The sequence below is a fragment of the Telopea speciosissima genome, chromosome 1 (genome assembly GCF_018873765.1).
Source record: "Telopea speciosissima isolate NSW1024214 ecotype Mountain lineage chromosome 1, Tspe_v1, whole genome shotgun sequence".
NCBI lineage: Eukaryota > Viridiplantae > Streptophyta > Magnoliopsida > Proteales > Proteaceae > Telopea > Telopea speciosissima.
In genome coordinates this window covers 68,569,407-68,595,998 of record NC_057916.1, presented here as the reverse complement: position 1 = coordinate 68,595,998, position 26,592 = coordinate 68,569,407, and the positions used below count along the sequence as shown (strand labels likewise).

At 40.2% G+C, this 26,592-nt stretch overlaps 1 protein-coding gene and 1 long non-coding RNA gene across 4 annotated transcripts; one reads left to right on the top strand and one right to left on the bottom strand.

Annotated features, from left to right (window-relative positions):
- Positions 1–1,611: 1,611 nt before the first annotated feature.
- LOC122648338 (quinone oxidoreductase-like) lies at positions 1,612–26,166 on the bottom strand. 3 transcript variants are annotated; one of them, XM_043841577.1, is made up of 5 exons: positions 25,911–26,166; positions 4,506–4,647; positions 3,274–3,500; positions 2,862–3,119; positions 1,612–1,976 (listed from the first exon to the last, which is right to left on the bottom strand). In XM_043841577.1, the coding sequence occupies exons 1-5, from the start codon at positions 26,148–26,150 to the stop codon at positions 1,656–1,658; spliced, it is 1,188 nt and encodes a 395-aa protein (XP_043697512.1). In that variant the 5' UTR covers positions 26,151–26,166; the 3' UTR covers positions 1,612–1,655. The 3 variants fall into 3 exon arrangements, with proteins under 3 accessions (XP_043697512.1, XP_043697519.1, XP_043697505.1); XM_043841584.1 differs by lacking the exon at positions 25,911–26,166 and adding an exon at positions 5,253–5,320; XM_043841570.1 differs by lacking the exons at positions 1,612–1,976; positions 2,862–3,119; positions 3,274–3,500; positions 4,506–4,647 and adding exons at positions 13,917–14,461; positions 16,977–17,234; positions 17,613–17,839; positions 24,904–25,045 and having other exon boundaries at positions 25,911–26,153.
- Positions 9,463–17,942, top strand: LOC122648369. Its single transcript, XR_006331062.1, has 2 exons — positions 9,463–9,587; positions 17,849–17,942. It is a non-coding gene; the product is annotated as an uncharacterized LOC122648369 (long non-coding RNA).
- Positions 26,167–26,592: the final 426 nt, after the last annotated feature.

Below are 26,592 nucleotides of genomic sequence, written 5' to 3'. Positions count from 1 at the left end.
AGAACGAACGTAATAAATAAATCAGCCGATCTCTAACAAGAATGTCGAAAGAGATAATGAAATGCAGGCTAAGAATAGGAAAACTAATCAAAAAGGATAAAGTTAAAAAAAAAACTTACTGAGTTTTTCTCCTTGTCCACGAAACAAAGCAAGTGAGAGCAGAGGTTTGCAAGAGAGACCGAGCGTGAGTCAGAGGAGCCGAATCCGTTGCCGTCTCTGAGGGTACTCCGGCAGATCGAGAGAGGTTCGCAGCAGGGACTGAAGTGTGAGGCTCTGGTTCGCAGCAAGGGCTCCGGCAGCGACACATTTCGAGACTTCGTGAAGTAAATCGGCTTGCGTGAAAAAAGAGAGAGGAGTGGGTCGCGTTGCAGAGGGCGCCGTCGTCGTTTGATGGTCACAGCGGAGCAGATGGGAACCCTTCCTATCCGATGGGCAGCTACTCCGGCAAAGATCCTTGCGCTTCTCTGAGAGTGGGAGGAGTAGAGAGAGACAGAGAAGTGCGGGAAAGAGGGGAGAGAGAGGGTGGATGTTAGGGAAAAGTGAGAAAACTTTTTACTTAAAAAATGACCGTTGGATGGAGGTACGACACGTGTCAATCATCTAGTGTATGTTATGAAATGACAGAAATACCATTTAATATGTCATTTTACAATATAAGTATTAGTTTCTAATAAAAAAAATGAAATGTCCAAATTGTCCTATCTAATTGATACTTAAATGTTTTATTCTTTATTACATACCAGTCTATTCACCTTTTTGTTACATTTGGAAAAGTAACCCACCCTTGTTACGCTAATAACAACCCTTAATTTTAAGGGGAAAAAGAATCTCTCAAAAAAACTAACACTCTTTCTCATCTCACTACTCTCAAGATGTGGTCCTCCCTGTATGATGCACCGACACCCAATTAACTTTTCTCTCGCTCCCCGTTATTAACTTGACGGGTAAGATGCCAACATAAACGGACAACATGTTAATCCCTTTTCTCTATATATATAGAGACGAAAAATGAAGATACATTATACATACACATGCATGCCATGTGCAGCTACAAACTGATTTTTCGGCTGAATCCCCCTTTAACAAGATCAAAGGTGGAATCCAATTCGATTGAAAATCTAACTCTAACCTGAATTTTGAGTAAAATTTTGAAAGCACTTGAACATGCACAAAAAACATCAAAGAGAGAGTATAGAACAATAAATGGCCAACTCAGAGGGAATATGTTTCTTCCCAAAAGAACGATTCCTCATAAAAGTGTCCTATACTCTTTATCTCTTGATAGTGTGTGCTGGAAGAGGATTAACTGAAGAAGGGTGGAGGAAGATTTGATCCCAATACCTCACTAATATACCAAAAGATTCAGACCAACATTCCGAAAAATTAATCAACTAATCAGTCTGATTAGTTCAGAGGTATAGAAGTTTCAAAGAATTGAAAAAGAGATTCAGCAGAAGCCAGTCATTTCAAGTAAAAGCCCTCAGAAAGACCAATTCAAGCTTCTCTTATTCCATGTTTTCATTTCACAATTTCACATCAACTTCATATAAGTGTCTGATTTATTATACCTCTGCAGCATAAAGACCAATTCAAGCTTCTCTTATTCCAAAAATTTCACATCAACTTTATAGAAGTGTCTGCAGTTGTATGATTTATTATAGCTCTGCAGCATTTGGTATCAACACTACAGAACCAGATGTCTTCCTGCTCTCAAGATCTGCATGAGCCTGTGCTGCCTGCTCCAATGGGTATTTGTGGTTGACACGGATACGTAGGACACCTGATGCCACATTAGCAAATACCTCTCCAGCGGTTTCCAGCAACTCCTCCCGGGTTTCATTGTACTGCATGAGTGAAGGCCTTGTCAAAAACAAGGATTTTGCTGCAAGAGCAGACAATGGAAGTGGATCTGGTGTACCCGATGACTGCCCAAAGCTCACCATGTAACCCCGAGACCTTAAACATGCCAATGATCCCTGGATAACAGCACTTTCCAAGTAAGACAATCATCGTATAAGACACGGTATGCTCCTGTTTATCACATCTGATACTTGCTCATCCACTGCAATTACTCTCTATAGAAAAATATACCATAGTCACTGCCAACAACAGTTAAAAAGAGGTAATTGTTTTACCATTATTTATTTAAAGATCTCCAGAGTGTGGTGGCTAACACCACCTCTTACGCTCGGTCTTTTCTTTGTAAATATCCCTGGAACTCGGCAGAGACACAGCTGATTTGTGAAAGTGATCCAAGAAGTGTCTAGTAACCAATTCTAACACTAATAGTTGGCCACAATGATTGAGATACTAGATTCATATGTTAAGTTCTGGCTTTAGAATTAATGGTATATATGTCCATTGGAAGTGTCTTGTAACCAATTCTAACACTAATAGTTAGCCACAATGATTGAGATACTAGATTCATATGTTAAGTTCTGGCTTTAGAATTAATGGTATATATGTCCAATCCAATGGTCCAAACAATAGAATATGACCACAAAATTCTGATCAAAACAAGTAGGGCAAGGACTTAAAAAAGCCAGCTCAAAGTTTGTTAAAATTACAAGAACGGCGGCATTCATGTAATTTTTTGAAACTTTTAACTCACTTGTGAGTCTTCTATCACATGGATCCACTAGTGTCCATCTAGTCTACCACATGGCACACCATGCTTATACACAATAGAGATGACAAATTTCAGGGAGTCCCACCTGGCTCCGCCCATGGAACTCGGGGCAGTTTTATCCGAGTCCTTTGCTTAACAACCCCCCTCCCCCAACACCAAACAGAAAAAAGGGGGCCAAAACCATAAACATAAAATTTCCAGCTAAAACTAGTTAAAGTATCAATACATATACCTCGAATGTATCTTTTCCCACAGAATCATAGACAACATGAACTCCTTCTCCTGATGTTATCTTCCTGACAGCTCCAACAAAATCCTCTTCCTTGTAAATTATGACATGGTGACATCCATCTTCCTTGGCTTGAACTGCCTTTTCTTCAGTTGACACAGTTCCAATAACAGTGGCACCCAGTGCATTAGCCCATTGGCACAGCAGAGAACCAACTCCACCAGCTGCAGCATGAACAAGGATTGTGTGTCCAGATTCAACCCGCATTACTGGTAGAATTAGTCATATTGTCTTTTTTTTTGGGTAAATGAAACAGTCATATTGTCAAAGGGGAACAAAAGACTTAAGCATTATGGAAAGGACCAATCTAATATGAAATCTGAAGTTCAAAAACTGCCAGATGAACAGAACCTACCTTGAAACACCGGCGAAGAAGGAACTGAACAGTCATACCCTTAAGCATGATAGATGCTGCAACAATGGGATCTATAGAAGGTGGGACAGGCACCACTACATTGGCAGGAAGGATCTGTTCTTCACTGTATGAGCCCATTGGTCTACCAGCATAAGCAACGACATCCCCAACTTCCCTGCCAGTTAATCCAGGGCCTACGGCTGTCACCACTCCAACTGCCTCCATGCCTGCATTAGAACACTTCTGAACAAGTTGGTATCACCTCCAATAATACAAGGATTGATAGATTAGATAAACTAAAACTAGGGAATCTCCTTGGAAGGCTTAAGATTTGGACAGTCAACCAAAAAAGAAATTGGTAATTGTGAATTATTGAATATGTTCAAATTTTGGCAATTAATTTGAAAGGTACACAAATATACATCAAACTGATGTTTATTAAGTAAAGAGGCAGGTGACACTGCACAAAGCAAGCAAAATTGGGTCTACCACTGCATGGTCAAGTCAAGACAACATAAAGGTCCTCAACCAAAAAAGAGCCACTTATATCAAAAGAAAATAAAGTCACCAACTAATTGCACGGTGTTTAGTTTCATGTACAGCCTTTCTTTCTTTCTTCTCTTTCTCTTTTTTTCTTTTATGCACCATTTCCAATCCTATAAACAAAGACTAACACAGGAATGTATATGGTCAAACACATACAGAGCAGTTAAGCACACCATCCAAAAGGAATTTTTTTCCTATGACAAAGGAGACCTTTCCTCCCCTATGAAAGAGTGAGGTCAAAACGAACAGGCTAGAAAGAAAGAAGCCTGTTCAAAGTCGGAATAGGGGTAGTTCCCCTGTTGACTCAGGAAAGCGGGTCAGTTGATTGGCAAGCCGATTGACAGGGCCCCGAAGCGCCCAACGAATCGTGGATCACTAACCATAAGAATTTTTAAGAATTTTTTTTAATGATTAAAAAGAAATCATAATATAGCTCATGTTGTAGCCAAAAGAAAGCTCTAGATCAAGCTCCCTCCTTTCCTACAAGATCTCCCTAGTGGAATGTCAAGTGATTATTGTAAACCCACTTAGAAGTGTCCTCCATGTATTATATAGAACTCAATACAAGTTTTGACTTTCCAAAAGGACAGGAATACTGATGCAAGTGAAGAAGGAATTTCCCAATAAAGTTGTGCAAATCCCAAATGCATTTTCTAGTCCACAATTAACTAGAAGTAGGAGCAAACCTGGAGTGAAGGGCATTGTAGGAGCTTTATAAACCCCTTTGCGGAAATACACATCAATAAAGTTGAGTCCAATTGCCTTGTTCTTTACACGTATCTCACCCTCCTTTGGCTCTCCTATTTCAACATCCTCCCACTTCAGGACCTATAACCATATTATGACTCTGTAATTAGTAAATTTCCATAATCTAGTCATACATTTCAAAGGTCAATTCTAGATGAGGAAGAAGAAAAAGTATGCAATTCAGAATTCCAAAGCCAAAAGGCATGGATTTTGGTAGTTGCCCAAAAAAAAAAAAAATTTCAAAGTGATTTGCTCCAACAGCAACCAAATTGAAACAGATTAGAAACTCAAATCACGAATATAAAAGATATGATGCAGATGACTCCAAACTCAAAAATCACTTCTGCCTAGAGTGGATTTGATGAACTAAACCATCCAACATTAGCAAGAAAAAATTTCATGTCATTTAATTGAACCCTCAATGTAGTGGATTCTGATGATTGAATTAATACATCAAATCACAAAAATACCACGAAGATCATCTCAGAGTAGGGTGGGTTCTGATGATTTAGAGATTTTGATCCATCAAGCCACAAAAATGGTAGGAAGTTCATGTCAGAGTAATCATTGCAGGCCTCTAAAACATAACGAGAGAGAGAGAGAGAGAGAGAGAGAGTGGTAGGAAGTTCATGTCAGAGTAATCATTGCAGGCCTCTAAAACATAACGAGAGAGAGAGAGAGATTGCCTCTGATCCACCGAGCTCATGAACTCTGATCGCCTTCACCATCGTATATGCTTGAATTGCAACTTTCAAGTGCTTTAATAACGGGTCTAGCTGAGAAAGATGAAATTCAGGATTTGATTGATCTTTGAGGCTTTCTGGGAGGATTTCTCACCCACTCGGAATTGATCTACTTTTGAAAGTTGAAAGAGCCATTTATCCACAACTCTTCTTAGTTCTTTATTGGTTCTTTCGCTGTTTAGTGAATGTAGACACTCTTCTTGTCCAAATAAAATGACCCTTTTATAATCGCTAGAACAAAAAATATATATTTTTTGAGATGATCGAGTGATCCCTAGCCAGTAAACAATTTACAGACTTTCAAATGATGGATCGATCAGCACAGCAAGGAATCGGAATTCTCAACTCTGACCAATTGATTCATTCGGTTCTGAAAATTGGTTTTTATTTTTTGGTAAAGATCGGTTCTGAAAATGGTTAGAACTGCATGAGGCATGACCGCATGATGCCTCTCTTCAACATTTTTTATTTTTTATTTTTTGGGAAAATTACACAGTCACCCCAATTCTATTTATATAAAATAAATTGAGTAAATTACTCCCCCTCCCCTCGATTATGCTCTAATGACAAACCCCTCCCCTGGGTATTGAATAATAACTCTCTTCCCCTGCATTAACAAGATTCTATCAATCGTATCCATTCCGTTAAAAATGGTTGTTAACTGATGGGAAAAGACTATATTACCCTTTCATAGTTTGTCTGAAAATATTCTAACGTCTCTCTCCTTGCTCTATTGTCTCCAACCTTCAGACAAGCGCGAGTGAAGATGAGGAGCTGAAACAGCCCCTGTTCCTTCTTCTTGAATATCCCATGCCCTTCCTCCTTCCTCCTTCCTCCTCCAAATCTTAAATATCATAAACCCACCAACCCCAATAAAGATCACAACCGAAGCAACCAACAGAGCCAGACGTTACCATCCCCAAATCGTTTCCCCAAAACCTGCAAACCCAAAACGAAATACTTCCAAAATTAAATAAAAGAAGAAGAGATAAAGTGAACAAATTCTGATGGAATCAACTACCTCTTAGAGAACTTGTGTCGTGAGGCTATTTCCATGTTCTTTGATGGATTCAAAGAAGAACAATCCCACTCAACTTCAAGCATTTGCGCACCATAAGCCGCTTCAAACGAATCAAACCCCATTGTTGAAATCGTCCACAATGGCTGAAAATCCAAGAAGGTTTTCATCAGATAGAGGCTAAGTGTCCAGAATGTAAAGGAAAAACTCTTGTAACGGAAGCAGAGACATTAACAAAAAAATGAAACCACATTCATAAACACAGAGTACTGACCCAGTCTGGCTGTTGAAAACATGAAGAAGAGCACCCAAACCTGGCAGTCCACTAGACAGATGGGTTCTGAGACAATCTCAATTAGACTCAAAATCCCATCTGTCCGATTGCACAACAGCAACTCAGATCCCAGCGGAGATGAAGGAACCAGAGGGAGAAATGACAAAAAATATTACAATTTTTTGAGATTCAACCTCTATCAACATAGGAATCCCAAGTCAAAACATGCAAGAGGTTATTGAATCCAAATTCCTCTTCACCGAATTGGGTTTGAAACCCTAAGAAGGGAAGAAATTACAAAAAAAAATAGGAGGAATGAACAGTGATTGTGGTTCTGAGAAGGGTTCATAACCCATTCATCTCTTCCTCCAACATAGATTGTAGTTTTGAGAAGGGTTCAATGAGGATATGGGAGAAATCTTGAATCGCAAATCCCAAAGCCTCTGAGTTTTTGGATCTCTTATGCTCTCACTGTTTCGTTCTCTTTCTTCTTCAAACGAAGAAGAAACCAGCTGTCTGAAAACCCTTTTTGTTTTTTGGGCAAAGTCTGAAAACCTTTCTTGCTTTTGAAAACCAAAGAAACCGATCTCAAACCCCTTTGTATCCATCTCTCTTTCTTTCTCTCCCTCCCTCTCTCTGTGTTTTTTGAAAGAAAACTGAACGAAGAAGACGATGGAAGAAGAATCAAGAAATGGGGAAGATGATGGTGCTGTGAGCCTGTCCTCTCGCTCAGGGGTATTATTGTAATATCACAAATGCAAGGGCAGTTTGAGGTTTAAATGAATATATTTAAGGTGATGTCATCACTTAACAACCATTTTTAACGGAATGGGTACGATTGATAGAATCTTGTTAATGCAGGGGAGGGGAGAGTTATTACTCAATAACCAGGGGAGGGGTTTGTCATTAGAGCATAATCAAGGGGAGGGGAGAATAATTTACTCAAATAAATTTAAAAAAAAAAGGGCTCATGTTCTCTGTGCCTCAACGTAGGCTGTGCCCAGACACATGGGCCTGCCACTCGGGGGGACAGAGAACATTCTCCCAAAAAAAAAAATAGAAAGCTCTTGGATTGCGTAGGATTCTTTGGCTACTGCTGCAGCAGTCAAAGTCAAAGACCCAACTAACCCTAGCCGTTGCCTTAAGAGAGGTTTTTATCCCTCCCTTCCAGTGTGGCTTGAAAGAAAGCAAGCCACCTTGTTTTTGGTAATGAATGGAATCAATAGATCGGCGGCACAATAGAGTGATTCTGACTGAAACTCCTACTTGATTTGTTTTGAGGCCCCCAGCTTTAGGCTAGGTATAGGCCTTGCTAGAAGGTTGTGGGTTGGAGGAGAAAGGGGAGTGGAGGCGGGCCTCCATTCGCATCTCTATTCCAACAAATAACGACTTTTCCTTTGTTCCGCCGACTTCACGGCTCATTTACTATCTATTTCCATTCCCGGCTTTAAGACAGGACGATGAGTCAGGGAAGGCTGGTATCGAATCCAACAATAGGGAGTATCGGATTTCGGATTCACGGTTTCAATCGGTCTACTCGTAGCTAGGGAGGAAATCATCGTTCAATCATTTGTTTATGTAAGGCCGAAATGAGAGCGCTGCAGTGCTTTTGAAAGTCATAATTTCTTGATCCTTCATTGAAAACTTCTTTTCTTCTGAGTCTCAATCAGTGCAGGCCCCTAGTCCGTATGGAGGCTTATCTACCTCTCGGCTTCTTCAAACTCTTTCTGTAAGCGCGCCATACACAAGGGCGGTGGGCTAAGAAGGAAGCAGGCAATTGCGCGATAGCAAACAGCAAAGAAAGCTCCTAGCGCTACAGACATGATAGCCAACGAAGGCTTTCATTAAGCTAATTCGCCCATACAATATGAAAGTGTACTAAATACAGTGCGATCCCCTATATTTTCAAAATATGCACCCTGACCCCCATAAGTGGTATAAAATTTAAATAACAATTTTGCCCTTCAATTAAAATAATCTTTTTCTAATTTTTTATTTTTCTAACATAAAAAAATGGGACCCACCACTCTTTCTTCTTCTTCATCTTTCTTCTTTCTTCTTCTTCTTCAACCACCGCCCCACCACCACTTCAACTACTGCCCCACCACCGCTGCAACCTTCTTTCCACTTCTTGAAAATGGTTCAGAGGCTCACTTCAAGTACAATCGATCGACAATTTCAATCAATCTCTGCGTGCACTAGAAGAGAAAGGATGGCGCTTTGCAGACTCGCCCGGCTAGGGTTTTCCTGGGTGTAGTTGAATTTGAAGAAATTTTAGCTTACAAGCAAGTGCTCTGTTTATTTTAGTGGAAACGGGTCCTACCATTCAGCCAAGTATGAAGCAAAGACAAGAGTGAACCTGAGGCAGATATCAAGACATAGATATCTTGTATGGGTTCAGAAAGGGGGGAAATTGCAAAATTGGGGAGAGAATGGATCAATCTCTATAACAGATAATGATAAGAGTGTTTTCCTCATTTAATTTGAGCTTCTCATCTTCTTCTGGGTTCTTAATATAGTTTGCTTTCAAAGATGAATTCTACCCAAATCTTAGAAAACCCCATTTTATCTCTGATCTCCAAAAAGCTAAAAAGCTACTTCACATTAAAAGCAAGAAACCCAACTGAAAATTAAGGATGAAAATGAAACTGGGAAGAAAGGAAGATTAATGGAGAACATTTATTGGAAAAATAGTTACTTTTGCTTGCTTCTTGTAACCCTTTTTCCTATGGGAGTTGCAGTAATTAATTGGTGGATTTCATATATTGGCTGCTTTTGTAAAAGTGTCTTTAATTAATTCCAATGACTTATGATCGTCTCTTTGTAACTGTTCTCTCTGAGAAAGTGGTTATGAAGCCCTTATAAAGTTGAGCTTTCGGAGGTAGTAGAACATGTCAGCAATCTCAGTCACCCCATTAATATGCAAGCCCATCTTGGAGCAGACATGGGAGTCTCTAACACAGGAGCTGATCTTGGACCAGTAGGTGTTCTGCACAACCTGGTCTTTGAGCCAACCGGAGTAGTCGGAGAGGTAGTAGTCAAGGTAGGAGCGCTGCGAAACGGATCTGCGGGAGCCTTTATCGGTTACGCCATAGGCAAAGATGATGAAACCGATGAGGGCGGCGCCGTGGCGATGATGAGGACATGGTGAAGAGGTAAAACCAGAGAAGTACGGTGTTGCGGTAGCAAGCTCCGAAGAAACCAGCAAGTGACACAACCATGATGGAGACGCCGATGATGATGAGAGGCCACTGCAAGAACCTTAAACAGTCGGTGGTGTTGGATTTGCTACTCAGCCATATCCCTCCCGTCGGTGATGGGTTTGAAGATGGCCTGAGAAGGGGGTGTGAAGTTGCAAAATGGTAAGCTTACACCCCCATTAAGGGTATATATTGTCATTTAAGGTATTAATGACCAACACGTCAGCAATTAACGGTAATGTTCTAATGGAATGGGGTTGAACGTAATAAATACCCTAAACTCAAGGGGTGAGGATGTATATTTTGAAAATATAGGGGGTTGCACTGTATTTAGTATAAACCTTAAGAGGTGACAGTGTAATTTTCCCTCTTTTTTTTTGAGTAAAATCTCTTAAACATGAGAGCAACCAATACCCCACCACCAAAAAAACAAAAAAAAACACACACCTCTCATGACTAGTGGCAAGATTTGGTATGATTTCTATTTCAATTTCGGATTGATTTCATGAAATAGTCAACATATAAATTTTTAATCAAGAAATTAAAATTGTTTTGATTGTATCAATATGAAATATTTCAAGAGATAAAAATCCATTTGGTAATCCAATTTCTAAGAATAGATTTTATATATTTCAATGGGAATGATGATGGTGGCGGGGGCGAGGAAGGGGGTGGTGGTGGTGACAATGGTGGTTGTGAGGTGGTGGTGGTGAGACCATTAGGAGAAGAAGAAGGGTGGTGTTTTATTTTTAACTTGGAAGTACTATTTTGCCCATCAAATTAACAATATGCTCATTAAAGAGCAAGGTTGAAATCAAATGAAACAGCTACTCAGCTGTTATAGAATTTCTATTTCATTAAAATAAGGTGCAACAATTAATCTTGACCGACGACCAGGATGTTCTAACAGATGCAGGTAGGTTATCTACATCAGATGTAAAGGAAGCAGAGCATTTTGGGATTGTTCAAGGATGGAGACTCGCACAACAACATAACCTAAATATTAAAGAAATCATCTGTACAAGCATGGAGCTCTTTGACTTATTTCATCCTACTCCTAGAACTCGCATCCCCTGGAACTTAATTAAATATTATTTTGAACTAGTTGAAGAAACGAACAATTTCACTAGTATAGCCTTCAAATGTCGTAATTATATAGATTTATAATCTATCCGTAACTCTGTAAATCTCTTATCTTAGTAATATAAGTTTTTATTTTCATAAAAAAAAAATAAAAAATAAAATCAAACCAAACAATTTCCAAAATAAAAATCACCCCATGAAATTGTAATAGAAATCATACCAAATAAGACCTAAAGAACTTTGTTGTCAACCAGAACACCTAACCAATGTCTACTCAGCTGTTTTAGAATCTCTAAGGCAAATGTAAAATTTGCATCAACTCTTAAAGTTTGTCTTGACAAGTTTGCAGGGCTGTCAGGCCTATGAATGCTGCCAAGTCTCAAAGTTTCTTTTAAAATTTAGCCAACAATGCCAAACTAGTCATATGCACAATCTTGGGTATCCCTGAAGGGTAGTTGCATATTAAGTATCTTGGTCTCCCTTTGATGTCTTCTGCCATCACTAAAGAGAATTGTAGGCCCTTGATCTCTGCCATCTCCAATCCTATAAATTCTTGGAAGAACAGATGTTTGTCATATGCAAGCCTCTTGCAGCTTAACTGATTAGTTTTTACAGGTACCCTTATATTTTAGGTAGGTGTTCTTCCCCTTCCTGAGGAAGCAAGTGTTGCATGCACGGGTGGTAGGAAGAGATAAAATATGAAACATAGAGATAAAGATAAAATAGGAAAATAGATAGAATTTGGCTTTATGGACCCTATCGAGGAAGCTCACCTCCTATTCAATAGAGCATTGTGTTTGTTATTCAAAAGTCCTCTTTTCATTAGATACTTCGGCTATAAACAAGAATACAAATATGGATAACTAGTACTTAGTTATTGAACTACCCCCTTCCCTAATTTATCTCCATTACTAGCCACGCCCCCTAACTGTTGTAGTTATGATATTGTGGATTGCGGTTAGTATTCACTACCGTCTATTTAGCTCATTGTTGATTGAATTTGTTCGACACGATGGTTATTATCTACTGATGTTGCTGATGATTTGTGTGTTTGAGTTCATATTGCTACCTAATGATACTTGTCTCTTTTTTTGTGCTCATTGGCGTCTACAATTGTTAATTGCTATTCAAGACCGGTGCTAATTTTATTATCTATACTTATTGATCCAAGCTGAAGTCTTCTTTTGATATATGTATACTCTACCATGATGGGGAGTGTTAATTGTTGTAACAAGATCGATATAGGGGGTTTTCCATCCTATAATGACTTGGTATTTGTGTCTTACTATGTCTAAGAGAGTTGGGTTTAGTCTTTAAGTTGTTCTCTTTATTTTATTTTTTATTTCTTCTACAAGTAGGAGTATTATTCTATGCATCTTTCTAATTATAAATAAAGCCTTGGGGGGGGGGGGGGGGAACTAGATCTATTGACTATTGTTCTCTAGTCAATCCCCCGCCCCCCCATTCTCTTCCATCTCATCTCTTCTCTTTTGTTTACTAATTCTACCATTCATATACTGTTACAATAGCAAAACCCGGCCTATACAAGATTTTATCGAAATACCCATATAGCCCTAGAAAAGTTATTTTCTTGAGGGCAGCCCCGAAGCCCGAAGGAATCGACCCACTTGTGCAAGCAACGGAATACAAGACATCATACCCCAACAAAAGTACAACTCAAGATGAGTAAGCAAAGTGAATTAAAATATTATCCAAAGTTTTTTAAAACAATTAATTAATTTACCACAAGAGAGGAAATTAATTAACATATAAATTATAAAATGATATATGTTCATGATTTGTGATTTTGAACTACTTCTCCAATTACTTAGCTGAAATTTAAACCATGAAATAATGTAAAGTCCTCTATCACAAAAACCCACTCTTGTGCCATCACATAGTGGTCGTGAAGTGCTATAGTGATAGTTTAGATTTTCTCTAATTTAATTTACATTTATTTTCTTGGAGGTGAGGGGAGTTCGGATCCTCTCCAGCTCACCAGTGAGTGCAGTGAGGATCTGACGGCTGGAGCTCTCCGGCACACGAATTTAGCTTGTCTCCATGGAAGCGTGCACCCAGGGTGCTGCCAGGGGGCATCCAACGGTTGAGTTGTGCCGCACATATCTCGGCACACGCCTAGGGATGGGGGGGTGGCACAGCCCAACGGCTGGCAGCGCCCTGGGCATTCCCTGCTCCCTTGAGACGATCTTGATCCCCGGCACGTGCAATCCAGTCCAATCCTCGCTGCACTCACTGGTGCATTGGAGATGATTTTTACACAGTTGGGGGTGGGAGGATATTCATTATTCAAAACAAAGAAGAAGAACTACTAAAAAGAAAGGAAACAACAACATCGACAACAATTCACCAATAACCCACCTAAATGGGATCGGCTACATATTCATTATTATTCTATGGCTTAATTTATCAGCATTTGTTGGATCTTTAATGGAAAGAAGCTGTTGAGGAAGTAATACCTGCGTATGTAAATAAGTTATGTTTAACTTTAGAGTTCAGAAGGCTTCATAAATAGATAATCATTATGTTCCCCATGGTTTTAATTGATCTCTTTGGAAATTCTTGATAAGGCTAAGCATGCTGGAAGATGATCTGTTATGTTATTTGCTAGGGTTTGTGGTTGGTTTGAGTAGTGATGCAGATCTTTTGATGGCTTCGTTGCTATTATAGAGGGGATGCTGAAATCGTGGGCTGTGTTTAGAATGGAATTTAAAGGGGTTCAGTTGGTAAATTCTTGAAGTTAAAGTTTAGATGACTATGTTCTCATGGATGTTTCTCTTCCATGCCTTATACATTTTCTCTGTTCTGTATCTATCTGTATGGGGGTTGGAATGGTTTCTGTTGAGATCAGCCTTCTTTTGGACACTTACGTATTCCATGTGGGGCTTTTCTGTTCTCTGTTCTGTATCTATCTGTATGGGGGTTGGAATGGTTTCTGTTGAGATCAGCCTTCTTTTGGACACTTATTTATTCCATGTGGGGCTTTTCTCCTGGTCTAAATATACAGGCCAACATTCAGAAAATTTAATCACCTAATCAGATTGCATCTGTTCAGGTATCTATAGAAGTTTCAGAAAATTTAAGAGATTTGCCAAAATCCTGTCTTCTACGATTAAAAAGGAAATTCAGTATTTGCAATGGCAGTTGGCTGCAAACCAGACTCAAACCCCAATTTCATATAAAAGCACACGGGTTTCATATAATAGCAACAACCTAAAAGTGTTTGTATTTGTGTGATTTACAACTCTCCACCATCTGGTATCAACACTACAGAACCAGATGTCTTCCGGCTCTCAAGGTCTGCATGGGCCTGCGCCGCTTGCGCCAACGGGTATTTGTGATTGACACGAACACGTAGGACACCTGAATCCACGTTTGCAAAGACCTCCCCAGCGCTTTTCAGCAATTCATCCCTGGTTTCAGTGTACTGCATGAGTGAGGGCCTCGTCAAGAACAAGGATTTTGCTCCAAGAGCAGGCAATGGAACTGGATCTGGTATACCCGATGACTGCCCAAAGTTCACCATGTAACCCCGAGTCCTTAAACATGCCAATGATCCCTGGATAACAGCACTTACCAAGTAAGACCAACATCATATAAACATGGTATGCTCTGGGAAAATCATTCAATAGTAAAACTCCTGTTGATCACATCTGCTACTCTTGTTCAGAGACTGTAATTACCTTCTATGGCAAAGATACCATAGTTACTGCCAATAACAATTAAAAAGAGGTAACTATTTTAGTATTATTTAATTATAGATCTCTATTGTGTAGTAGCTATCAACTCCTCCTACCCTGAGTCCTTTCTTTGTAAATATCCCTGGAACTCGGGAGACGCAAAACCAGAGTTTTATTCTTTTCTTGGGGTGGCAAGAGAGGGAGGGGGGAGGGAATGCCGCCAACCATAGGGGACAGAGAATCCAAGCTCCATCCTGTAAGCAATTCTAACACTAGTAGTTTGCCACAATGTTTTAGATACTAGACCACACGTTAAATTCTGGCTTTAGAATTAATGGTCTAATTGTCCAATCCAATGGTCCAAACGGTCTGACAAATTAACATAGGGTATCATTTGTGATTTACCATTAATGTAACAGCGGAGTACAAAATGCATGCCCTTATATATGCATGGTAACAGGTACAGTAGATGCAGCTCAGAAGAACAAGAAGTTCAGCTGCAAACCAGGCCATTGGTCTGGACCAATATGTTTAATTTTCAGTGCCCAATGGGTTGTATAGGCCATCAGCTTAGTACTTGTGGGTTACTATTATAATGTGCCAATTCTATAAGCCCAAATATAGGGATTTAAGGCCTGTATGGGATTAGTGTTAGTTTCTAATAAATCAGCTTGTATTCTTTAATTAGTGTAGTGTTTCTAGAAGGCTGGACATGTGTCCTACATTCCAGCCCCTAGTTTCCATTTTATTAAAATTCTAAAATAGTTTCTATTTTGAAGAAGACTTAAGTTGCAAGGGATTCTCCCTACCATACATAGGGGTTTCCTATTTTGCTTATTTCATTTAAGTTACAAATAAAGTAGGTGATCACACTACCCAAACTATTTGAGAAATAATTTAGCCTCGAGCTTGTGAGTTCTATGAGTGATAGAGCACGTTTCTGTGGGATTCAAAACTACTATATACTGGGATACAGTAGGGAAACCCTGGTGTGATGCCAAGGTTGGAGTTCGTGGGATTCCTTTTCCATAGTTAGGTGAGAGGCCTCACATATCCCTTCTTCCTTCTCTCTTCTGTCTTTTTCTTCTTCCTTTCATGGGTCAGATTTCTCCAATACACCCTGCACATGCCAACTTTGGTCTTGGTTTTCTGTTGGATTGAGATTTATATTCTGTTGACTAATCTCATGTGGTTTTGTACTCAGTTTCAGATCTCATCTTAGTGCAGAAAGCAATACCAAACAGTCCATCGAATCCTTGGCATTGGTAGTACTTTGTTTCTTCTTGTGGTATCCTGTGGCAACAACTTTCTATCAACATCTTCTTCTAGTTCTATTCCTATACTCTCATTTTATTTTGTTACTCAACTGCTATTTTCATTCCCCTACTTCTATTTTGTTTACACTTACTATTTATTTATTTTAGTTGCTGTTTTCTGCTGTTTCTAACCTGAAGTTTCTAAATTTTAGCCACTTTATTTTTTTACAACTCATTGATATCTTTCAATCTAACCGTCGGATTCACTTCAAATTTTGGTACCCATTCCACACATCTAAAAGGCCTTGTGACCAGAGTTGCAACCAGATCTGATCACCCATGACCAAGTTGCTAATATTGCTCTATTTGAAGGTTATTGATTGACCTGCTATTCTAGATCACTGCCGCTTATTCTAATCCCAGCCTTTGGGTAATTAGATAGTCATTAGTAGGACTCTTGGATATGTTGATATCCATAACTACTCACCATGTGGCAAACTTGGATGGTTGCATCCAATATAGAATACCCCAAACCATCCAACACGCGAAGTTTATACTACAAACAAGCAGGGCAAGTGCCTTAAAAAGTCAGTTCAAAGTTTTATTTAAATTACAAACAATGGATCTCCACAGAAATGGAATCTAAAGGCACTCATGTAATTTTCTGATACTTTGAAATCACTTTTCAACCACTTCCCTTGAATGTATTAAGCTAAAAGTTGAACAGTAAAGTGTTGTGAGTCTTCTATCACATGGATCCACTTGTGTTCATCTAGCCTGCCACATGGCACATCATCCTAATCATACACAACTTCATGAGTATTGGGCCTCGCCACCCATATATAGTATCCATAGAGATGAAAATTTTCACCCGGGTGCCCCCCCCCGCTCTGCCCATGGTACTCGGGGCAATTTTATTCTTGTGTCCTTTAGCTTAATAAAATTTAAGGTATCCCCCCCTTCAAGAAAATGGTGGGAGGGGGGGGCGCAAAAACCATGAAACATAAAATTGCCTGGTAAAAACAGTTACAATAATTTTCATTTTTTGACTTGAAACTATTCCTTTGCGAGGTTTTTACCTGGAAACAAAACAAAGCCTTATTGATCTAAATAAAGAAGAAAGTAACAAGATAGATACCTGGAATGTATCTTTTCCCACAGAATCATAGACAACATGGACTCCTTCTCCTGATGTTATGTTCTTGACAGCTTCAACAAAATCCTCTTTGTTGTAAATTATGACATGGTGGCATCCATCTTCCTTCGCTTGAGCTGCCTTTTCTTCATTTGACACAGTTCCAATAACAGTGGCACCCAGTGCATTAGCCCATTGGCAGAGCAGAGAACCAACTCCACCAGCAGCTGCATGAACAAGGACCGTGTGTCCAGATTCAACCTGCAATACCGGTAGAATGGTCATACTGTCAAAGGGGAAAAAATAGAGACTTACGCATGTTGAGGGTCTTCTTTTTTTTTTTTTTTTTTGGGGGGGGGGGGGGTTGCGGTTGGGGTTGGGGAGGTAGTCGCATAAAGTTGATTTGTCAAGAGATCATGTTATCATATTCTTTTTTAGAGTATTGAACTATGGCTTACGCATGGTGTTGTGCGTTCATTAGTGCAATATGGAATTACCGGGAAAATCTTAGGACCCATTGAATTTTTAGCTTCCGATTGAAAGCATGGGATCAAATCCTGATTCAGTTTCAGAAGTTATGCGAAGGATCAATCTAATAAGAAATCTGAAGTTCAAAACTGCCAGATGAACAGAACCAACCTTGAAACACCTGCGGAGAAGGAACTGAGCTGTCATTCCCTTAAGCAAGACAGATGCTGCAAGCATAGGCTCTATAGAAGGTGGGACAGGCACCACTACATTGGCAGGAAGGATCTGTTCTTCACTGTATGCACCCATTGGTCTACCAGCATAAGCAACGACATCCCCAACTTTCCTGCCAGTTAATCCAGGGCCAACAGCGGTCACCACTCCAACAGCCTCCATGCCTGCATTAGATCACTTCTGAACAAGTTGCATCACCTCAATTCAAACAAGAATAGACAGAATTAAATACACTTAAAATTGAGGAATGATATAGATTGTCATCCCCCCCCCCCCCCCCAAAAAAAAAAAAAAAAAGTAACAGGAATTACTGAATGTGTTCAAATTCTTTCAAACTTGTACCACTAATAAAAGTTGTTGAGATGTGTTACCCGATATTATAAGGGTATTTTTGGTTTTTTATTTATGCTTTATTTATGTACTTTTGAACAAGGGTAGGATTGTAATTTGGGCTGTGACACTGTTCACGTGAACAGTGTCATGAATAGTGCCGTGAACAGTGTTTCCCTTTGTAATCTCTTTTATTATTATTATTATTATAAATAGAGAGCTTGACTGATCTCATTGATCATTCAAGCCATTCACGAAATTCCTGTTTTGTTAACATGGCATCAGAGCCAAATACACTCTGATCTAGGTTTTCAAAACCCACCTCCCTCCCTTCGATTTTTTTTCTCCTTCCCTCCATCGAGCTTCTTCCCTTCTTCTTTCTTCCTTTCTTTTGGTTCTTCTTCTCCCATTAGGGCAGCACTACTGAGGTGATCGTATTGATCTAGCTGCTGCCCCAATATACCTCCTTTTTTATGCCTCTTTTTTGGATCGAGTGGAGCTGAAGCACTGTCTGCGATTTGAAGATTCCTATTTTTTTGGGAGATCAGGCCTTTACATCTGTTTCGGCTGCATCTTCTGTTGTGGGATCTTTATTTGATATTGTTCTCAGCCCCTATTCCCTTCATCAGATTGGTTGAAGACCCCAGCCCCTTATCGATCTCTCTTCTCAGGGTTTTTTTCAAAACCCTGACATTAATCGATCTTGGGGTTGGGCTGCTGGTTCCTGCTGCATCTGATTGGCACCCTTGCTGCCTTCATTCGACATCATTCCCAGCCTACATATCTGAGATTTTTTCCTCCGATACAGCCCTTTTCTATTGGGGGTCGATTCCAGAATTTTTTTTGGATATTTTTTGGCTGTTTGCTGCTTCATTGAAGATTGGTTACCTGTTGCAATGACTAGTTCAGATTCTTCTTCGGCCTCTTCTGGCACTGATGGCCAGCCCCAGACTGATTTTCTTCCCCTTGCTGCCCCAATCAAACTTGATGGCTCTAACTACCTGAAGTGGTCTCGGTCTACCTATTTGACAGTAGCTGGCCGTGGCCTCATTGGCCATCTTCTTAGAACAACAACTAAACCAGTGGAAGAGGGTTCTCAGCTTAACAAGTAGTTATCGAATGATGCGATGGTGATGTCCTACTTGATCCATTCTATGCAAGGGGATATCTCAGACAATTTTCTTCTACTGGACACTGCCCATACTATCTGGAATGGTGCCAAAGAGACTTATGGTCGCACGGGAAATGATGCACAGGTCTATGAGATTAGAAAGAAGGCTAATGCCACTACCCAACAGGAGCTTTCTGTCTCCAAATACTATGCTGCCCTCAAGAACATGTGGCAGCAATTGGATCATTACTCCGACTATCAGCCCTCTACTGCTACTGATCTGGCTGCCTATCGCAAACACGTTGACAAAATACGTGTCTATGATTTTTTGGCTGGACTAAATATGGAGTTTGATCCTATTCGGGTGCAAGTACTTGGGCAATCCCCTTTTCCATCCCTAGAGCAGGCCTTTGCCTTGGTTCATAATGAGGAATCTCGTCGGGCTGCTATGCTGCATTCCTCTATTGTTGATCGCTCCGCCTTGCAAGTTGCTTCCAGTACTCCTTCTCTTACCACTACTGATGGTGGTACTGCTGTCCCTAAAGGTCCTGTCAAGTGTGAACACTGCAACAGGCTCTATCATACTAAGGCTCAATGCTGGAAGCTCCATGGGAAGCCTGCTGCTTTTGAGGAAAAGAAAGCCCGTGGGAAGTTTAAGCCCAAGGCTCATATGGCTGATTCTCTTACTACTGCTGCTGCTGCTGCTGCCCCTTCATCTGACATTGGGCTTACTCGGGATGAGCTCCTAGCTTTCCGTCGCATGCTACAGGCCTCTTCCGCTGCCTCCACTACGGCATCTACACCTGCTGCCCCTCCTGGTTCTAATTTTGCCTCAGGTACTCCAGCAGTAGTCTATGTGCATCAGCTGTATCCAGTCCTTGGATTATAGATTCCGGTGCCACTGACCACATGACTGGCTCCTCCCATGTATTTCATCTTTATTCTCCATCTTCTGGCAAAGACAGTGTTCGAGTAGCTAATGGTTCCCTTTCTCCTATTAATGGGAAGGGTTCCATACGCTGCTCACCTACCCTTTCATTAAAATCTGTTTTGCATGTTCCGTCCTTTTCTACCAACCTTCTCTCTATTAGTAGTCTAACTAGAGATCTGAACTGCAAACTGACTTTTTTCCCTTCTCATTGTGTCATACAGGATCTGGAGACGGGGCGCACGATTAGGGGTGGTAAGATGCAGGGTGGTCTCTACTTACTTGACCCGGTCAGCCTTCTACTTTGCATTCGGCTTCCTCTCGACTCATCATTTACAGTCCACCTCGTCCCCGACTGCATCTCTGCACTGCCGACTTGGTCATCCATCCCTTAGTACTTTGTCTCTTTTGTTTCCGAGCTTGATTAAGCATTGTAATAGGAATGAGTTTTTATGTGAGGCTTGTGTTTTGGCCAAACAGACTCATTCCAGTTATTCTTCATTAAATAAAAGAAGTGAGTTTCCTTTTGCTTTGGTTCATTCTGATGTGTGGGGCCCTGCCCGTTGTACTTCCCTTTCTGGTCATCGATGGTTTGTCTCGTTTATTGATTGTTATACTTGTGCTACTTGGGTGTACATGATGAGCCATAAAAGTAAGGTCTTCCGCTGTTTTCAATTATTTCATCGTATGGTTCAGACCCAATTCAATGCCACCTTGCGCATTTTATGCAGTGATAATGGCAAAGAGTACATGAAGGGTCAGTTCCAACTTTATTTGGCTGCACATGGTATTGTCCATCAAACCAGCTGTGTTGACACACCTGCCCAGAATGGGGTTGCTGAAAGGAAAAATAAACATCTCCTTAAGGTAGCCCGGGCCATTATGTTTGCACGGCAGATTCCTTCTCACTACTGGGGTGATGCCATTCTTACCGCTGCTTATCTCATCAACCGTGTGCCTACCCGTGTCCTTGATGGTCGTTTTCCCGTTGATCTCCTCTAGGGTTCCTCCTCCTTTGTGGTTCCCCCCAAAGTTTTTGGTTGTGTTTGCTATGTCCGCAATCATCATCCTCATGGGAAATTTGATCCACGGAGCATTCGGTGTATTTTTCTGGTCTATTCTGCGACCCAGAAAGGATACAAGTGTTACCATCCAACTTCTCGTCGTACTTTTGTCTCCATGGATATTGTCTTCCACGAGTCCTTGTCATATTATTCCCAAACACCTCTTTAGGGGGAGCAGAATCAGGGTTTTAAAGATGTGTCTGCTATTCTTTGGGCTCCTATTCCGGGGGAGCGTAGACCAGTCAGTCAAATCCCTGTTGATAAGGTATATACCCGGGAGCGCACAGGACAAATTGAGACTACCACCACCACCATACCACCTCCACAATCGTCTGCACTTGATCCAGATCCAGACCCTACTACATCATCTGGTAAGGATCCTTCCCTTGACTTACCTATCGCTGTTCGTAAAGGCGTTAGGTCATGCACCCAACACCCCATCTCCAATGTTGTTTCCTATGATGCTTTATCTCCTTCCTATCGTGCATTTGTTTCTTCTCTTTCCTCTGTTTCTATTCCTCAGAAATGGCAGGAGGCAATTGCAGATCCAAAGTGGAAAGCAGCCATGATGGAAGAAATGACGGCTTTACTTAAAAACTGAGACATGGGAGCTAGTTATTCTTCCTTCGGGTAAGAAACCAGTCGGGTGCAAATGGGTATTTGTTGTCAAGCAGAAGCCAGATGGAACAGTGGATAGATATAAAACCAGGCTTGTGGCCAAAGGCTTCACTCAGATTTATGGGATCGACTTCCAGGAGACATTTGCCCCTGTTGCGAAGTTGAACACTGTCCGGGTCTTACTGTCTTGTGCTGTCAACTTTAGCTGGGACCTACAACAGTTGGATGTAAAAAATGCATTTCTTCATGGGGAGTTGGAAGAGGAGGTCTATATGGATGTTCCTCCGGATTTTTCCTCTGACAAGACCTATGGGAAAGTTTGTAGGCCCAAAAGGGCACTCTATGGGTTGAAGCAATCTCCACGGGCATGGTTTGGTAGGTTTCATAAAGCCATGGTCTCCTATGGATACAAACAGAGTCATGCTGATCACACTCTGTTCATCAAGCGAAAGGGAGAAAAGGTCACTCTTCTCATAGTTTATGTTGATGACATAGTTGTGACTGGTAATGATACAGATGAAGTTTCTCACCTGAAGGCTTTCTTGGGACGGGAATTTGACATAAAAGATCTAGAACAGCTAAGATATTTTCTTGGGATTGAAGTTGCCCGTTCTCCAAAAGGCATCTTTTTCTCCCAGAGAAAGTATGTTCTAGATTTACTATCAGAGACTGTTTTGCTTGGTTGTCATCCTTGTGACACTCCCTTGGAAGCTACTACCCGTCTGCAAGAGAAGGATGGTGAACCTGTTGATAAGGGCAGATATCAACGATTGGTGGGCAAGCTGATTTATCTCTCCCACACTAGACCAGATATTGCCATTCTTGTGAGTCTTGTGAGCCGCTTCATGCATGATCCTTATTCCACTCACATGGTCAGCTGTTCTTTGTATTCTCCATTACTTGAAGTCGCCCAGGAAAGGGGATCCTTTTGTTTCCTCATGACCATCTTCGCATTGAGGCTTACACAGATGCTTGATCGGGAGGTAACCCGACAGAAATCTACCTCCGGCTATTGTACTTTTGTTGGAGGAAATCTAGTCACATGGCGGAATAAAAAGCAAAATGTTGTGGCAAGATCTAGTGCTGAAGCTGAATTCTGTGCTATGGCCCAAGGCATATGTGAGTTACTGTGGCTTCAGAGTTTACTCCTTGATATCCGTGGTTCTGTTCATCTTCCAATGATGTTGTACTGTGACAACAAAGCAGCAATTAGCATTGCCCACAATCCAGTGCAGCATGACCGTACCAAACATGTGGAGATTGACAGACACTTCATCAAGGAGAAGTTAGAGAGTGGGCAGATTTGTATTCCTTTTGTGAAGTCTGGAGATCAACTGGCTGATGTCTTCACCAAAGGGTTGAGTGGGAAGTTGTTTTATCCTAGTCTAGTCAAGTTGGGCATGTGTGATATCTATGCCCCAACTTGAGGGGGAGTGTTGAGATGTGTTACCTGATATTATAATGGTATTTTTGGTTTTTTATTTATGTTTTATTTATGTACTTTTGAAACAAGGGTAGGATTGTAATTTGGGCTGTGACACTGTTCACGTGAACGGTGTCGTGAATAGTGCCATGAACAGTGTTTCCCTTCGTAATCTCTTTTATTATTATTATTATAAATAGAGAGCTTGACTGATCTCATTGATCATTCAAGCCATTCACGAAATTCCTGTTTTGTTATCAAAAGTTTTAATACTTCTTATCCAAATGGTTCTTTAGGAGATATTTTAATTTGTTTCAGTCCAAGTAGCAAAAGGTTGGTAAGGAGGCAGGTGACATTGCATGAAGCAAGCTCAAAACTGGGTCTCCTACTGCATGGACAAGTCAAGACAACGTTAAGGTCCTCAACCCAAAAAACAGCCACTTCTACCCCCCCCCCCAAAAAAAAAAAAGGCACTAAGTAAATACACAGTATTTAGATTCATGTACAGCCTTTCTTTCTTTCTTCTGTTTCTCCTTTTTTTCATTTTAATTTGAAAGGTACATGTATACATCAAACTGAGGTTATTAAGTATTTGTTTCAGTCCAAGTTACAAAAGGTTGGTAAGGAGGCAGGTGACATTGCACGAAGCAAGCTCAAAACTGGGTCTCCTACTAAATGGACAAGTCAAGACAATATTAAGGTCCTCAATCCATCCCCTCCCCCCCCCCCCCAAAAAAAAAGGCACTAAGTAATTGCAAGGCATTTAGTTTCATGTACAACGTTTCTTTCTTTCTTCTGTTTCTCCTTTTTTCTTTTTATGCATTTTGTTTCCCCTGCTATAAACGAAAAGATTGAGACAGGAATGCTAGTCTGGTTATCAAGTCAACTCTGACCAGGTAAAAAATGTGGGTTTGTGTGTTTGAACAGGAAAAGCATGTCACATGGGAGAATCTGCCATGCATGACTCTGAAAATAAAATACATACAAGGTAGTGAAGCACACCATCCAAAGGACACCATAAAAGTTTTTTCCTTCTATGATAATCAAATAAGAAGATATCTGTGGATGTCCAAAAATCTTATCACATACTTCAAATGATTGAAAAGAAATCAAAACATAGCTCATGTTGCAGCCATAAGAAAGCTCTAAATCAAGCTCCCTCTTTTCGTACAAGATCTCCTCAGTGGAACTGTCAAGTGATTATTTGTAAACCCACTTAGAAGTGCCCCACACGTATTATATAGAACTGAATACTATACAAGTTCAAACCTTCCAAAAGGACAGGAATACAGATAAAAGAGAAGAAATATGACATTTGATATACGGGTATCAACAGCAGTTCTGAGAGTTCAAATCTCAAATGTATTTTGTTAAAGCAAACACCAACCAAAAACATGAAAGAAAACAAAAACAAAGCAAGCTGACACAGAGATTTAACGTGGTTTACACACCAGTATGGTGTGCTACATCCACGGACGAAGGCGAAGATGATTCACTATGCAAATCGGAGAAAAATTACAATGGAGATCTCTCAAGAACACCCTCTCTCCCAGAAACCCTAAAACGAAAACCCCAAATCTTACTCATCTTTACAATAAAACGGGTAAAGAACATAAATACTCCTCCATCGAATCTGGGTCATTCGGGTCGCCACCAAAAATGTCAGAGTGGGTCATTCTTCGAAACGGGTCCAAGAATTCGAGACATACATAACATATTTTCTAGTCCACAATTTAATAGAAGTAAGAGCAAACCTGGAGTGAAGGGCATAGTAGGAGCTTTGTAAACTCCTTTTCGGAAATACACATCAATAAAGTTGAGTCCAATTGCCTTGTTCTTCACACGGATCTCACCCTCCTTTGGCTCTCCTATTTCTACATCCTCCCACCTCAGGACCTATAACCATTAACAACTCTGAAATAAGTTTAACTTCCATAACTATTCATACATTTCAAAAGTCAAATCCAGATGAGGAAGAAGACAAAGTATGTAATTCAGAAATTAGAACATTGAAGACTCCCAAAAAAGAAAAATGACGTCGGAGTTTTCATAAATTAGTCTAGCAATCAAATGAGGAAGTCAAAAGCCAGAAGGCGAATTTTGGTAGTTTACAAAAACTCCAAGAATTCAAAGTGATCTGCTCCAACATCCACCCACTTGAAACAGATTAGAAACTCAGAATCATGAATATCAAAGATCTGATACACTATTCCGAACTTTGAAATGTAAAAATAGTGGACATGGTTGACATGATCAGTCCAGAAGGAAAAGAACATAAAGATTGGTTCATGAGAAACAATCTATGTATACTGTTCCAGTTCGAATAATCCTGACCTCGCGTTCCTGTTGGGCAAAAGGACAACTTAACAAAGAGAAAGCTTCAATTTTTCTGGAATTTAAAGGATTCATACAGAAAGGGATATTACCCAAGAATCATTTAGGTAGAAGGAATTTATCAAAATCCAAAATCACTACTGCCTTGAGTGGATATGATGAATTAAAACATCCAACATTAGCAAGAAAAATTTCCCATCCAAAATTAATTGAACCCTCAACGGAGTAGATTCTTACAATTTAGTGGTTTTAATCCATCAAATTGCAAAAATGCTACTAAGTTCATCTTAGAGAAGAGTGGGTTCTGATGATTTAGATATTTTAATCCATCAAACTACAAGAATGCTACGAAGTTCATCTCTGAGTAATCATTGCACGGCCTCTAAGAATTATAATCTTAAACATAATAAAGAGAGAGAGAGATTGCCTCTGGTCCACCGAGCTCATGAACTCTGATCACCTTCACCATCGTTGATGCTTGAGTTGCAAGTGCTCTAACGACGGGTCTAGTTGTGAAAAATGGAAGGACTTGATCCTTCTGGTTGCTCTTGTTGATCAGCAGTCGTGAAAGGAATGCTGACGTTCCATGGCTATGGCAACGCCCTGAGAGGAAAGTGTTTTGTGGTAAGTGTCTCCCTCGGACTTGGGCTAGTCTAGAAACTCCCATTAATCAGATTACCGACACAAATCCTTGTCTAGAGACTCTATTAGTGTATTCGTTACAGTATATGAAGTGCTTGAAATACCCTCAATCTCATTATCATAGGACTCATAAACCCATCAAATGGTAGATCATGAAGTCTTCAAGGACATATTACTCGAAAAATAAGTCTTCAAGGATATTTTTAAAGGGTAAATAGGGAAAAAGAACTCTATCCAGAGTGTACGAAAAAACACCTGAAGAGGAGAGGAGAGAGATAGACTCATGGTAATGCTGGCGTAGGCCACACTTCCAGACAGAGAACTACTTCCTTTTAAATATCCAAATGAGTGGAGACATATCACATATTTGCTTTTTTTTTTTTTTTTTTGGTAAATCACATATTTGCTTAGTAGATAACATGGTTTGTATGGGGATTACTTTGGCAACTATTTTCTTTTGATGGGAT